At 42.3% G+C, this 15,706-nt stretch overlaps 1 protein-coding gene across 10 annotated transcripts in view; it reads left to right on the forward strand.

Moving 5' to 3' along the window:
* tanc2b (tetratricopeptide repeat, ankyrin repeat and coiled-coil containing 2b) overlaps window positions 1-15,706 on the forward strand; it is a 115,702-nt gene that overhangs the window by 90,394 nt on the left and 9,602 nt on the right. For 7 of the 10 annotated variants that reach the window (XM_017034114.2, XM_017034115.2, XM_017034118.2 and 4 more), the window contains 17 exons: window positions 2,239-2,277; window positions 3,229-3,510; window positions 3,611-3,735; window positions 5,684-5,915; window positions 7,010-7,179; window positions 7,272-7,550; window positions 8,230-8,397; window positions 9,133-9,293; window positions 10,060-10,168; window positions 10,260-10,382; window positions 10,963-11,199; window positions 11,285-11,497; window positions 12,277-12,370; window positions 13,901-14,034; window positions 14,112-14,235; window positions 14,461-14,636; window positions 15,274-15,406. In XM_017034114.2, coding sequence (XP_016889603.1) covers window positions 2,239-2,277; window positions 3,229-3,510; window positions 3,611-3,735; window positions 5,684-5,915; window positions 7,010-7,179; window positions 7,272-7,550; window positions 8,230-8,397; window positions 9,133-9,293; window positions 10,060-10,168; window positions 10,260-10,382; window positions 10,963-11,199; window positions 11,285-11,497; window positions 12,277-12,370; window positions 13,901-14,034; window positions 14,112-14,235; window positions 14,461-14,636; window positions 15,274-15,406 — 2,799 coding nt within the window. The remainder of the gene's footprint in view (window positions 1-2,238; window positions 2,278-3,228; window positions 3,511-3,610; window positions 3,736-5,683; window positions 5,916-7,009; window positions 7,180-7,271; window positions 7,551-8,229; window positions 8,398-9,132; window positions 9,294-10,059; window positions 10,169-10,259; window positions 10,383-10,962; window positions 11,200-11,284; window positions 11,498-12,276; window positions 12,371-13,900; window positions 14,035-14,111; window positions 14,236-14,460; window positions 14,637-15,273; window positions 15,407-15,706) is intronic. The other 3 variants (XM_017034116.2, XM_017034117.2, XM_025057950.1) reach the window with 1 other exon arrangement.

Raw genomic sequence — 15,706 nt, forward strand, 5'->3', positions numbered from 1 at the left:
TCCTCCCATCCCACTTCTTCCCTGTCTTTCTCTTCTCCTCTACGTCACCTCTTCCTCCTCCACCTGTTTTTTAAAGGCCTTCATGAGTCATTTTCACCTGGTGCATAATTAAAATGTCTGTGATGTTTCATCGTCTGGCTGTGGAAGGATGGTGGCAAAGGAGGGGGCAGTGATGCCATCCATCCATCCATCCATCCATTAATCATCCATCCATCCATCACAAATACAAATCTGCTTTCACCCTTTTGGAATCTACTCCCATGCCTCTCATTCACAACATGGCTGCCATGTTTTCCAGGAACACCTGACTCAGAGGAGCAGTAGACATGGCACGACTGCATGTGCAGGAGGTGCAGTCCTGCCTGTCATTTGCAGAATGATGCCCTTTGGGCTGAGAGTTTGTTTTTGTAGCTCCACAGGGAAGTGAGAATCTTTATGGGCACGTTTGGCGTCCACTCACCCACACGATAATTGAATTAGTGACACTTAAATCAGAGTATCTGTGTGTATTTAGCCTCGTACTTCAGGGGTCCAGGGAATGATAAATGGGATTGTTGCAGAAATACTTTGCATTTTCCATCAGTGCAGTTGCGTCAGGTTCATTACATAAAATCCCAGGAATATTTCATCAGTTTGTGGAGCAGAGACATCATAGAGTAGTCAGTCGCCTCACGTCGTGCGTGTGTGTGCGTGTGTTTGTGGAGAGTTGGCACTAAAATAATCTGACTAGGGAGTATGGATGAAATGTCTTTTATTACATTGTGCTGCAGCTGGCTCAGAGCTCACTGTAGCAGCACTGGCTTTGTGCTCACCTAACTGAGAAAAGCTTTTCACACACTTTGACTTACGTCGACTGCTTTTGCTGATTGGATACAGTATGTGGTGTGTAGAGTGGTGTTGGTTTTCTGGGCATTTCTATTCATTTCATTTGGAATACTATAATTTTCACTTCTGAAGACAGAAACGTGTGATGAAAGTACATCCAGAGAAGTTTTTAAAAAGCTGTAAAATTAAAAACCTTTATGTGTAAGTCAATAGGGCAAAGACAGGACTAAAAACCAAGATTAAAAAGATTGTTGCTCAGCTGGAGTTGAAAACTGACCTTCAGTTCTCCATTGAGGTTCAGGTTTCAGCCTTGACTGAACCTTGTTTTCACATCGCAGCTGGTGTCCAGCTGACCAGCTAACTGACCAGGGTTTATTTATTCTGACTTTTTTAATCGGATGTTGCCTCTGTGTCAACTTTTTGGAATATGATGCAGGGAACATTTCCTGTTTGTGTCTCTGTTTTTAAAGCAGACTTTTGGCAGTTACTTTTTTTTGCCTGTGGAATCAGGGTTTAACTGAATTAGCGTGGACTGTACCAACTTTTCTGAAAACAGCTCTTTACATATTGTAATGTTTAGTGTAGAAGCGCTGCAGCTTTGGTGCAACACTCACTGTCCCTCAATGCCCTCTGATAGATGTGTTTTGCTGCGCTGTGGCGGCGGTTTGTGGAGAAATTTCTGCCGACACATGAAAATTCAGTCATTTCTCGGCGTCAAATCCTGCCAGTCTAGTATATGATACACGCAGCTCTGACTCACAGTGGGGTTTATTGCTGATGTGCTGCGGAGTGTGAAATGATACCGCAATAGTGATCATCTGACCAGCAGCTTTCCCTCGCTGCACACTGAGCAGTACCTAAACCTGCGCAAGAAACCAAGAGAAAGACAGTGATGAAATTTTGATTTAGCTCTGGCTCATTTTAAAAGATGTCCAGTCTTTGTGATTGGTCTGTGCAGGTGTAGATCACAGTATGCTAAGGCCTGTAATTCACACACAGCAGGCGGTGGAGTCAATTTGGCAGCCTCACATCACAGTTTTAAATTACTACTACTACTACTACTGCTGCTGCTGCTGAATACAATTCCTTTTATGGGGATTGATTGATCTCTTCTGACACACTGGAACCAATTAGAGTTCTCCCAAAAGTACAAACCTTATCCAACCCTAACCTTGCAGACATGCAGAGAAATGCTCTCAGTGTAATCCAAAGAATTTCAATTAATAATGGACCCACTCAGCCCACTGTGTCTGTTGTAATTATGTGCTGATGCTATCGCTGCTCACTGCTATTGTTTCATTGCACCGTGCTTGGGCAAACAGCTGCCAGTGCCCATTCCTGTGCTCACTGCCTCTGTCTTTCTCTCCTCCAATCCCTCCCTCATCCTGCCTTTTTGTTTGCTCTTCGTCTCAGCTTCTGCAAATAACAGCCATGCCTGGCAATCGCAGTCACGTAAGTTACTTTGTCTTTTGTTTGTTGCACCAGGCGGCTTGTTCTGCTCGCTTGCTCACATTTGAAATGTGGTGTAATTACTCTACGCTGAAATAACATTTAAAGAAATTATGCACAGTATAAATAGACAGAGAAAGCGAGAGAGAGATAGAGAGAGAGAGACGTGCAGATTTTTTAACCTCACAGCTCAGATCAATTTAAAGGACGAGGCCCAGAACCAACAGACTAAATATTACATTGACTATGTCACACCACATTCATTTTACCCTCATTAGTCTTTAATGGTCCATATGTTGTACTGTAAGGATGCCCATCCTCTAGAGGACTCCCCCTAGTGACTAAAAAAGTCTTCAGTGGGGAAAGCAGTCGCTCCTTTAACCTACAGCTAATTTTTTTGTACAGCTGTGTGAATCGGTGTAAAACCATTAAGACATCTCCAAGAAGGCTACAGCTAAGATTCAACTAATTTATAACAACTGAAAAAATAAAATTGTTAGTCGACCAGGTCAGTTAACGATAATGTCAGGAAATGTACAAACAGAACCTTGCTTTGTTTATGTTCAAAAACATTTAAAGTTATAAACTGTAAAATGTAAAATAATACAGTAAGACATTATTATTGTTGTTGTTGTTATTATTATTATAAAAAATACAATTTTAAGGAATTTTCTTTGGGGTTTTTTTACACAGAGAAATACATTTTTGCAGCTAAGTTTGACTGGAACTATTGTAAGTTTACACTACTACAAGTACTTCCCTAAATTCCAAGGTCATAGACCAGTGGTTAGGTCAGTGTATTAGCCTTACTTCATTTAGAATCTTCACAAACCCTTAGAAAACTTTTAACTCTCTAAACTAGGTAGATTTTGGGTGAATTAATTAAGTCTAAAGATGAAGTCCTCAGCTGTACGCTGCTGTCAGGCTTCTCACCGTCGTTCTTTCACCCTACAGTGCGATTCGCTCCATATCGGCCTCAAGACATCGCCCTCAAACCTCTGCTGTTCGAGGTGCCCAGCATCACCATGGACTCTGTCTTCACCGGCCGGGAGTGGCTCTTCCAGGAGATCGACGCCCACCTCAACAGCCCCAACATCAGCACCAACCAAGGCGTGGTGGTGGTGGGGAACATCGGCTTCGGCAAGACCGCCATCATCTCCCGTCTGGTGGCTCTCAGCTGCCACGGCACACGTATGAGACAGATCGCCTCCGACAGCCCACAGGCCTCACCCAAACGTAAGCATCAGTTTCCATCTAGATTTTTACTGTGTGTACAGTGATTGTTACGCAACTCAGAGCCGTCTCTGTTGATGGTGACTTATCTTGTGGTGTCCAGATGGAGAGGGGCTTCCTCTCACCCAGCCCCAGCCCACGCACGGCACCCTGGGAGGAGGCAGCTGTCCGGGGACCCCTGAGATGAGGCGACGTCAGGAAGAATCCATGAGGAGGCTGGCATCTCAGGTTCCTGTGACCACATATGCAAACACACACACACACAAAGCCACTCTCCAAACTTCTAGCAGAATGTAGGTGGAACACTTGTTTTTTTTCCTCACATTTACAAGTGCAAATTCAATTCATTTTTCAACCATACAGTCTAAAAATAATCCTGCTGCTGGAGATTTTAATATGAAATCCTCAGCTCTGATTTGATTACCCAGCTTTATGAGAAGATAAGTGCACAATCCCAAAGCACTTAGCCTCATCACTACCTCCCCACATCTCACTTTCCCCCCATTGCTCTCATCGCAGTGTTAAATGGAAACTCGCTCATCATTCGTGTGCCTTTTTTCCTCCTTTATCAATTTCCACTACTAAATTGCTCAACTTATCTGTACAGCATTTGAGAGTTTCTCAGCTGAAAAATCTGCAAAACTGAAAAGTTCAGTGTGCTTTCGATTTCACAGTTAGTGATAACACAGGAAGTAGAAGTAGGCCAACCAGTAGGACCATTTAAATATTCCATCTGTAAGGTCAAAGTTTTTTGACTTTCAACAAACTACTTTTACTCATAATGATAATTCAATTTAAATAATTCTGTCTTCAGAATACTTGCAACATTTTAAATTAAAATTAAATATAAATTAAATTTAGTTTTAGAGCTGACCTGAAGTGTGAAATATATGTTTAATTGTAATACATTATGCTGTTCATATTTTGTTTTATTTTCAGAAGATTTTCCCTGTTACCAGTCAGTTGTCTGCCCTTTACTCACAACAACTAAATGTTACATATGTTTGCCTTAAAGTTGGAATATTTCCATAGATTTACCTATAAATCCTAACATTGAAGTCTTTGAACTAAAGAAACGGTGTTTTTTGGTACTTTGAATTCATGGTGGATCCTTGAGTCAGATACCACACAGTTTCTCACCCTTGTAGAGAAATCCACACTTCAGCTACTTCAGCTGCAGCTCCAGATCATCACTGACTCCCACAGATCATTTTTGTTTGCCATCCTATTTTTACTGCGCTGCGTATTCTTTATGTATTACGTAACTTGTAAATGTCAACCTGCGTGACGTGTGAAAGTGACACTTTCTCTCAATCTCCTTCCTGTTTGCTGTTGCACCTTGCCCCCTCCCTGTCCCCCCGCTGCTCGCCATCTGCATCCTCACTGCTAGCCTGATGTATTATGCAGATGTGTTTAAAAAAGAAAAAACAACTTTGCCGGGGAGCCTCATGAAATATTTATACCTGCAGAAAGCCATTTCCCAGCCACGCTATTAGATCTTGTTAACTCTGTGCATTAATAATTGAGCTCGCTCCCTTTTTCACCCCTTTTGTTTCAAAGGCCTTTATTCCAATGTGACCAAAAAAATTAGCGTTTGATTTTCGATGAGTCCCTGCCTGAGTCTTTTGGTTCTGTCTCTCTATTATCTGATCGCTGCCAACGCCAATGTAAAACCAACTTCGTTGTGATCTTGGAGGCGTGTGGTCAGTCCCACTGCTGCTCCTCAGTCAGCCCACTTCCTTATGCCAGCTTCTCATTCATGCATCTTTCTACTTAATCATTCATTTGCTCCATGTTCATACAGTATGGTAGCTGTGAAATGTGACAGTTTAACACTTGACTCCTTTGTGACTGGCTCATCTCACACATGAGCTCGCCCTGAGCCTCTCCTGGCAGCCGGAAGCCATGAATTATTAAAGGCAAAAAGCCGTGCAGCGTAACCAGAAGTATTATGTTCCATTAGACTGCGATCAACCAGCATGAAGCTGAATCATCCTCAGATGAGTTGTAGGAAACCAGCAGAGCCCTGAAAAAACGATTCTGAAACTGTGTCATTTGACTCTCATGCCTCTTAACACTGATCTCCAGTCTCTGTGGCTACACCCTCAGTTCTCCCACTGTTCTGTCTTTCACTGACCTGCCTCTAATCGCCTCCACGACTCTCTGTCCCCCCCAGGTGGTGGCCTATCACTACTGTCAGGCAGATAACGCCTACACCTGCCTGGTGCCTGAGTTTGTGCACAATGTCGCAGCCCTTCTGTGTCGCTCCCCCCACCTGGTGGCGTACAGGGAGCAGCTGCTGAGGGAGCCGCACCTCCAGAGCGTCCTGAGTCTGCGCTCCTGCGTCCAGGATCCACTGGCCTCCTTCAGGAGGGGCGTCCTGGAGCCGCTGGACGCACTTTACAAAGGTGAGACTCCTTCACTACTGCTGGGATGGGTTGATCTTGGATTAGGAATCTAAATTATTTCATCCAAGGTTTCTTCACAGAGTAGCTGAAGTTTTAACGTCTCCCCCACTGTTTTAAACTTTCACTGTGTGAACAACCTTTTTTTTCCGATTTTTTGGAAGGTTTTCTTAAGCAGTTTGGCTCTCTTTATGAATTTTTTCCTGTGTCCTTTCATCTAGAAAAGCTCCCGGTTAATAGAAACCAAATAAAAGGACATGGCTTGAAATCTTACAATTAGTTCCTTCAAAATGATGTCACTGAAACAGTCATGCTGGAGCGGACGAGTATATTCTCCAAAATGTTCCCGTAAAGATGAGAGCATAAAATTGATTTAACTTCAGTGAACTCCAGAGACTCGTGCCAATCCCAAAAGACAACACCAGATCAGTTTTTCTCCTCCAACTGAACTTTACAGTCAGCACAGTGCAGTCTAGCAGGTAACGTTCTCCTGGCATTGGCCAAATCCACACTCACACTGCCAAAGAGATAAGCCTGAAGTTTTTTTTTAACTCTATAAAATATTTCACAGAGCACTTGGCACCAAGTTTTTGTGTTGATTTTTGCCAGAGGACGTTTGGAACTGTGCAGCATCTGAGCGTTGGAAGGGAAGCTGACTTTTAGGAATTGATGGCGAGAATTTTAAAATATCTATTCAGAAATGATTTGCATAAATCGCGGCTGAGTTTCTTGAGTTCTTGTTGTAAATGTGACATTCTGTTAGAACACCAGTATTTTTTGTTTGCACAGTTGGTAATGGTACTGAATAAAACCTTGGTGATTTAAAGAGTGTTCTGATACTCAAAAAACCACTGGGACTCCAAGTCCAGATCGTTTCCATCATCATCATCACTGTCATTCTAAACCAGTGATTATCAATTGGCAGCTCGCAGGCTAAATCTGGCCCACCGACCTGTCCAATCCGGTCTGCGACTTGATTCCAAATTAAACATCAAATAATAATGTTAGTCAAAAATGTGATTTGATTTTATTTCATATGCCCCGACCTCCCCCCTACACTGTTACCTCCTGTCTTTGTCTTTGTGGTCCTTGTTCAGAGAGGAAGATCAGCTCAGAGGAGGACCTCATCATCCTCATCGATGGTTTGAACGAGGCTGAGTTCCACAAACCAGACTACGGTGACACCATTGTGTCCTTTCTCTCTAAAACCATCAATAAGTTCCCTCCCTGGCTCAAACTGGTGGTCACGGTCAGAACAACATTACAGGTGCCTTTGGACTAATGAAAAACTTTGTGTTGCTTCTTTCCAATGTATTCAGCAGAAAATAAAGTGGTGATTTATTTCACACCATGTCCTAGGAGATCACCAACGCTCTGCCATTCCACCGCATCTCCCTGGACAGCTTCGAAGAGAACGATGCCATTGACCAGGACCTGCAGGGCTACATCCTGCACCGCATCCACAGCAGTCTGGAAATCCAGAACAACATCTCACTAAACGGCAAAATGGACAACACTACGTTTGGCAAGCTTAGCACCCACCTGAAGGCCCTAAGTCAGGGCTCCTACCTGTACCTCAAACTCACCTTTGACCTCATTGAGAAGGGCTACCTAGTCCTTAAAAGTTCTAGCTATAAGGTAAGGTAACGACCTAGCTGCTTAGTTTAGGGGACAGAGAGCTGTAGTACAGCTTTGTTTTTCTTCTAGGACAGTAAATGCAACACTGCCTTTACTTAATCTAAAAGGATTTACAAGACTAAACATTTTATGACTTTTCTTTTATACAGCATATCCTAATTAATGTCTGTAAAACCCTGAAACTGTTAATAAAATAAAACACATTTTGCATTTTATTCAACATCAGAGACAATAAAATTGACTTTATGGGATGTAGCACTAAACTGAAAATGATTTGTGTGAATTTGATAAAGTAACTTCGTGGACACTGGTGTTATATTGTCTGCTATAACCTCAGTGTTGCTACATTCTTGTGTTGCAGAGGCATTGTTTATTTACCTGCTCACAGCGGTAGGCAGTTTCATAAGATGTTTTGATAGTCAGAATTGAACAGCTATTTATAAATAATGCCGTTGAATGGCTTCAGTGTGCACTTTGTGATGAAGTATTTTTCATCTCGCAGCCCAGAAGTCATTTGATTTCATATATTCAGGAGTGCTTCAAGGCTTCATAAAAGAATGACAACTAATAAATTCACATTCTCAGACGCTGTGGATGTGCTGCTCCAACACGCTGCATCATTCAGATCCCGTGGTTCTTCCTGACTCGGGGCGTCCCACTCTGTTTGCTGTTTCCACAGGTGGTCCCAGTCAACCTGGCCGAGGTCTACCTGCTGCAGTGCAACATGCGCTTCCCCACGCAGTCGTCGTTCGAGCGGGCGCTGCCTCTGCTCAACGTGGCCGTGGCCTCGCTTCATCCACTGACAGATGAGCAGATTTATCAGGCCACCAATGCTGGTTCACTGCAGGTTAGTAGCTGTCACTGGTACAGGCCTGCAGACAGTGAAATCTAAATCAGTTTTCTTAAGACTTGACAGGTTTCATTTCTAGAAAATTATTTCTTTATTATATATTTTAAATACAATACATAACACACACACAAATGACCCAAATGTCAAATATGGGTTTTAACAGATTTAGTTAGGTTTTATCACATTTAGTGCTGAAGTGATATGTTTTTGACTCCTTTTAAAGGAGACTTTAAAGGTGCACAAAGGAAAGAAACTCTTTTGTGCAGTGCACCTGCTGCCAACGTAGGAGGAAAAATGGAAATCTCAAAATGTGAGAACCTAAACTGTGAAAAATTTACAACAATTGTTCAGCACAGTGGTGGGTTTTCATTTGAATTGTTTTAATCTGAAAATCAGGCAGGGCTGGTTAGTGTTCCTGCCTTACAGCAAAAGGTCATCAGGTCCAACCCCAGTAGTAAAAGATGGTTAAATCTTTATAATCCTCTGGTGCATTAATAATCGGTAAACTTTTTAAAACAACTAACCAAACTCTGGACTAAGCAAAGAAACAAACTCAGTTCTTCTTGTCTACACTTTGGGAGTTGATATGAAGCAGAGCCTGGTTCTCTTTCTGTAGAGGTAGAGGTCTTATTTACCGACCCACATTCCCAAAGTGCTGCGTTCTGGATCTGACTTTGTTTTGAAGACTGAAATGCAGAACAGTGTCCAACTTCTGAGAGTCTGTGGCTGCAGGGCATGCTGGACTGGGAGGACTTCCAGCAACGGGTGGACAACCTGTCAGTGTTCCTGGTGAAGAGGAGGGACGGCACCAGGATGTTTGTCCACCCCTCCTTCAGGGAGTGGCTGATTTGGAGAGAGGAAGGAGAGAAGACAAAGTTCCTTTGTGACCCCAGGTGAGACTAGACCTGATTGATCCGTGCTGTCTGTGATGTTTGGACTGAAGCTGGACTCTGCTGTAACACCATCACAACGAAGCAGAATTCTTTAATAGTTTAATAGTTTAATAATATTTTAGTGAAATTGTTCCTGAACTGATACTTTTTGACTGACACTGTTCTTATTAAAATATTAAATTAAATTATTCTTATTAATAAGAATTAATTTAATTTAATTAAAATCTTTACATATAATGTTTTATATGTAAAGATCTTTACTCTCATGGTGAATGCTCCTGTCATAACAATGAGACTCAAATCTTTTTTCATTTTGACTTTTTGTGTAAAATGCATTTTTTTTAAATAAATGAGTAGCTACAGAATACGATCTTTATTTTTAAGAAGACAAATGTTTTATTCTGGAGCATTTGTGATGATACTATATTTAGATTGTCTGTTTTAATGCAGTTTACCTGAAAATGTGTGTCAAGAAAAATAATCTTTAAGGTACAAGTCACAAAATATCTACTCGTATAACAATTCTGTGTAATGCAGAGAGCTGCAGACTCACAGTGGAGTTAATTGGTTAATCATCATGCAAATAGGTTTTTCATTGTCTAACAGAGTTCAGAGACTATAAAAGTCTCAGCAGTCATGTTTGATATTATGGGATATCATTTGACTAAATTAAAAACAATGGCTTTATTTGAATGTGCACGTCAATGAAAACACGACAAAATGACCCGATGACTGACCGTCCGACTCTTCACTGATGTTCCTGCAGGAGCGGTCACACCCTGCTGGCCTTCTGGTTTTCTCGTCAGGAGAATAAGCTGAACAGACAGCAGACCATTGAACTGGGCCATCACATTCTTAAAGCACATATCTTCAAGGTATGCAGCACGTGTCTCCATGTACCTCAATAATTAACACACAAACATGAAGGGAGCGAGCATGGGCTAATGATTCTGAACTTTGTTTTAGGGTCTTAGCAAGAAAGTGGGGGTTTCCTCCTCCATCTTGCAAGGACTGTGGGTATCCTACAGCACAGAGGGCCTTTCAGCTGCACTTTCTTCACTCCGAAACCTCTACACTCCCAACATCAAGGTACACACTACCAACATGGCACTTATGAGTTATATATAAATGAAGAATGCAATTTGACATATTTCTACTCTATCTATTTGTTTATTTATTTGGGAGGATAAATGGTAAATTAGACAGTTAAACTTCATGTTCATCTGGCTTTTAACTACAGTGTAGATGTTTTAAAAAAAAAATTAAAAAAAAACACAGTTGGGAAAACTTGGTTAAAATAAGAACTAAATGTTTTAAATTAATGCTAAACGTTTCAAAGGAATCTAAGGTCAGTAATCTAAAAGTGAAGTGCAGGGCTCTCACTTTTTTTATCTGACATACTTAACTTGACTTGACTTGCTTATGGGGGCTTAGTGGTTAAGGAAGCAGACTTGGGTCTGGAAGGTTTCAGGTTTGAGTCCACCAGCTGACAAGTTACCACTGAGGTGCTCTGAGCATGGCTCCGTCCCCACACACTTAAAGCTGCCCACTGTTCACTTTGGTGATAGGCAGAAGTCACATTTGGTTGTGTGCTTGTGTGGTTGTGTGGTTCTGTGCTGTGTCACAATAACAAGTAGTTCACTTTCCTTTCCTTTCCTTATGTGTGCAGGTCAGCAGGCTGCTGATGATGGGCGGTGCTAATGTGAACTACCGCACTGAGGTGCTGAACAACGCCCCCGTCCTTTGTGTCCATTCTCACCTGGGCTACATGGATATGGTGGCCCTGCTGCTGGAGTTTGGTGCCTCTATTGACGCCCCCTCTGAGAGTGGCCTCACACCCCTGGCCTATGCTGCTGCTGGGGGCCACATGTCAATCGTTACTGCACTTTGTCGTAGGAGAGCAAAGGTTTGAAATTACAATCACGATCTCGCTTTTCTACACGTCATGTGTTTGTTTGCAGTCCCCACATATTTCCATATCCTGTGAACAGATTGACCACCTGGATAAAAATGGCCAGTGCGCTTTGGTACATGCGGCCCTCAGGGGCCACATGGAAGTGGTGAAGTACCTCATCCAGTGTGAGTGGGGCACAGGAACACAGCAGCAGCAACAGTCACCACAGAACCAGCAACAGCCGTCACTTACCAAGAGTCACGCAGTACAGCAGGCCCTGGTGGCTGCTGCCAGTATGGGATACACAGAGGTACTGGGTTCAAGTATTATACCCAAATATGAGTGTTGAATAATGGAAATGAGGCTCATGGTTAACTTTATTGTCAGCAGTGACAGTGTCAGTTAATGAGGTTAATAGACAGACTTGATTTGGTAGTTTCAATAGAAAATGATGTTTGATTGGTGAGTTTCTATCTCAGAATGATAGATAATCAATCATGGTTGCATTGAGAATTCTATTGGACAGTAAAGCTGTCAATCAACTGCCCTATTGAGTCATGTGCGGTTGTGTAATCATGTTCTACTGAGGCAGACCTCAACTGGGAAATGACAGCACTCACTCTTCAGAACTGTAGATGGTGATATTGAGTGACATCATGAAGTAACAGTAAAGGAGTGACCTCTGACCTCCAGACACTGCGGCACCTTTTTTTATATATTGTCTGTAGAACATTCCAGTGACTTTAATCTCCACAGTTGCTCAAGCACCTTTAGTTGAAGGAAAGTTTTAAATGTGGTCAGTTAACTTTGTTATTTTTTATCTAAGTTAGTCAAAACTGCTGTATATCATAGAACAACTGCCAGCAGTAAAACGTCTGAGGGTTAGTTCAATTACTCCAGGGCTACGAAAGAGAAAGAAGTACAAGTTTTAAAGAATTCTCATGTAGAAGACGTCCGGTCTTTAACCATAACCTGCTTGGATGAAGATCTTCTCTGTCCTATTTCTCGGTGTTCAACATCTTTATGAAGGCGTGCTAGAGTGAACTCTAATCATTCATCTCTGTCGTGTTGAATATCGTTCTCCACCAGATCGTGTCCTACCTGCTGGACCTGCCAGAGAAAGATGAAGAGGAGGTGGAGAGGGCTCAGATCAATAACTTTGACACCCTGTGGGGAGAGACAGGTGAGGGACACTTTGCTATCACTTTGACATTTTATTGATTAAAAAAAGAACAAACCATAACATCAGCACTGACAGATGTGTGCGATGCCTGATGGCGTGTGTATTTGTGGGCCAACGTACTGCACTACAGCCTGGTACAAATCAAACTATGTTTTTTTAAGCATCTGTGGAGTGGTTTTTGTGGGCGTGTTCCTCAGCTCCAGGCACAGCGCTGCAGTGCGGATGTGTGGGATTGTACGAGTGTGTGCGCGTGTGCATGTGTGATGCTTGTGCTGCGTCAGATGCTGATGGCAGTGTGGTGGTGTCATTGGAGCAGAGACAGGGCTGGGCTCACACCACACAGAGGGGGAGGGGCAGTGGAGATGGATGAGTTTTGCTCCAGGGCCGTTAGAAATGACTCGTCTGATTGCGCCGTGGCAGGGGTGTTGAGGAACACAATGTATCCTTGTAACCCAGAGCCATGAAAGCTCATCGCAAGCATTATTCTCTGGCTGCCGGAGTTTTGGAATGGCTTCTTCTCACTGTCACTTGGAGAAGGGGACTTGTACCTGATCAGTACTTCAGTTGTTTCTAAGGGATTTGGAGGGATGACGCTGTTGGTTTTTATGCCTGTTTCTTAATAGTCCATGAGTGTTCATTATTCTGTTCAACAGCCACAGGGACTGTACCATATGTTTGCAGTGTATCCGTTTGTACAGATGCAGATAAACACCCAGACCTGGCCAGTGAAGTCTGCTTCCAGGAGCCCAGTATTAACTTCACTTTGAATATAAGTCACACAGTGGTGGGAATAAGTTTTTTTTATTTTTTTTATTTTTTTATCATCGTACTCCCTAAAGAGCACTTTAAAAAAAAAAAAACATCTGTACTATATTGATCCCATATTTGGAACATGTCATGTTAGCAGTAGATATGTTGTTAACAGGCGCCAAGCATGTGGATCCTCTGGGAATCGGAAATCTGCTCTTACGTAAAGGTCTGGCAGATATAACATAATAACATTGTCTGCACTGGTAGTTTGTATTCAGTTCTAATCTTCCATTTCTTTACTTGGTAGAAGGAAAGGCTCTGTAAGGTTTTGGGGCTGCATTTTGTCACTCTCTCTTTTCCTCCCTTCTTCTTCTTCTCGTCTCTTCCCCCTTCTTTTCATTTCTCTTTCACATTTTTCCTCACAGCGCTCTAAGTTAGCATCAGTTGTTAATCTGTGGCTGTAGTTCAAATCCTTACTGCTTTCACAAGCAGCTTTTTCACAGCAGATTCACTCCCTACCTGCTCTTTACCTAAACGCTGACACAGCAGGTGATTAGCTGCTGTAGACAATGGAACCATTAGCTGCTAAAGAAGAGAGTGATATTTCACTCAGGAGTCAGGACTGACAATAAAGGGAACTGCAGCGGAGTTAAAAACCTGCAGTCGTCAGGCTAACACATTCTTGTTTAGAAGTTTTTGAAAGTTCATGAATATACACAAATACTACCTGTGTACTGCATACACTACTAACATGGCAGCTGGTGTGTTTTGTTTGTCCAGCTTTGACTGCCGCCTCTGGCAGAGGGAAGCTGGACGTGTGTCGTCTGTTACTGGAGCAGGGAGCAGCTGTGGCCCAGTCCAGCAGACGTGGCATTGTCCCGCTGTTCAGCGCTGTTCGACAGGGACACTGGCAGGTCTGTCCTCTCTTCCAGGACAAAGTTTGTTCTTTAAGAAAGATGGTTAAATAAAATGATACATATATTTTTTTAAGATCGTAGACCTTCTCCTCAACCATGGAGCAGACGTCAACTTGGCCGACAAGCAGGGACGAACCCCCCTGATGATGGCAGCCTCAGAGGGACACCTGGGAACTGTGGAGTTTTTACTTTCTCAAGGTAAAAATCATGTCTTTGATCAAAGAGAAATTTAGAATTGTTTTTCTTTAGCAGTTGTTCCAAGAATCATTTTAATGAAAATATTATTAAAATAAGAATCTGCAAACAATTTAATATTACAGTAACATTTTTAAACCATGTTTTTCTTATTAATAAAAGTAATAAAATAATGTAATAAGTTGTGTGTGTTTGTCTGTTCTGCCATAACTTTTTTTTTTGTCATAGGAGCCTCCCTGTCTCTGACAGACAAGGAGGGTCTGACCGCTCTGAGCTGGGCTTGTCTCAAAGGACACTTACCTGTCGTCCGCTGCCTAGTGGAGAATGGAGCCGCCACCGACCACGCAGACAAAAATGGCCGCACGCCGCTTGACCTGGCAGCTTTCTATGGTGATTCTGAAGTGGTAGGTGACAAGACACAGACGGGAAGAAATGTAAAAACTCAAGGGTTTTTTTGGACTATGACCCAAACTAGTACTGCATTATAAAGCTTTAACCTGGCCAGAAATGTAATACTTTGACAAAAGGTCAGAGCCAATAAATATTTCCTCATTTTTGGCTTTGCTATCTACCTGAAAAAGGGATGCATTTTGTAAAGATACAGTTAAAGATTATATTTATAGATACCGTCTTTATCTCCTCTTATGATTCAGTCAATAACTTTGATTGCTATGTTGACATACTTTCAACAAATTTTACACAAAGATTTTACTGCAGCCGACTAATGAAATGCAGGTGCAGAAAAATACAGGCAACCAGAGATCTCTCAGTTCATGTTGCAGACTAGTTGTAGTTTCACATTTTCAAGTGCTGCAGATGTACATCTTATCTTTTTCCATATTTCAGGATGCAGGTGTTTTCTAATACTTGACCCACAGATCCATTCACTCATCACTTTGAAAATGAAATTTTAAAAATATCTAGAAATAGATGGATAATGCCACAGATATTATTTTGTTGAAGAACTGCATTTGGAAAAAAAATCATATCCAGTCAGGACATATTCTGAACTGTTTTTACACCAGCGCCTGGTCTTTTCAGGTCCAGTTCCTGGTGGACCACGGGGCCATGATAGAGCACGTGGACTACAGCGGGATGCGTCCTCTGGACAGGGCAGTGGGTTGCAGAAACACGTCCGTGGTGGTCGCCCTGCTCAAGAAAGGAGCCAAGATAGGTAAATGAAGGATGCCTAAGTGAAGAGCGAGCACTTCAGCTCTAAAGTACTTCTAATAACAGCCTTGTTGTTCTGTAGCTCCACAACGAAAAGGTCATTTACTTAATAGAATAATAAGATTAAATTTGTGACTGCATGTTGGCGGAAAAATACGATGCTGCAGTCCAAGTTGAATCACTCAAGGAGAGACAAAAGGCGGCAAAGTCAATGGTGAAGACAGACTTTCTATTATACTCTTCCTGTTGGTTATTGTAGAGCACGGAGGCATTATGCTGCACTAATCTGCCATGGATTTAGGAC

This window comes from Cynoglossus semilaevis, chromosome 8 (assembly GCF_000523025.1).
Source record: "Cynoglossus semilaevis isolate Cse_v1.0 chromosome 8, Cse_v1.0, whole genome shotgun sequence".
Classification (NCBI taxonomy): Eukaryota; Metazoa; Chordata; class Actinopteri; order Pleuronectiformes; family Cynoglossidae; genus Cynoglossus; species Cynoglossus semilaevis.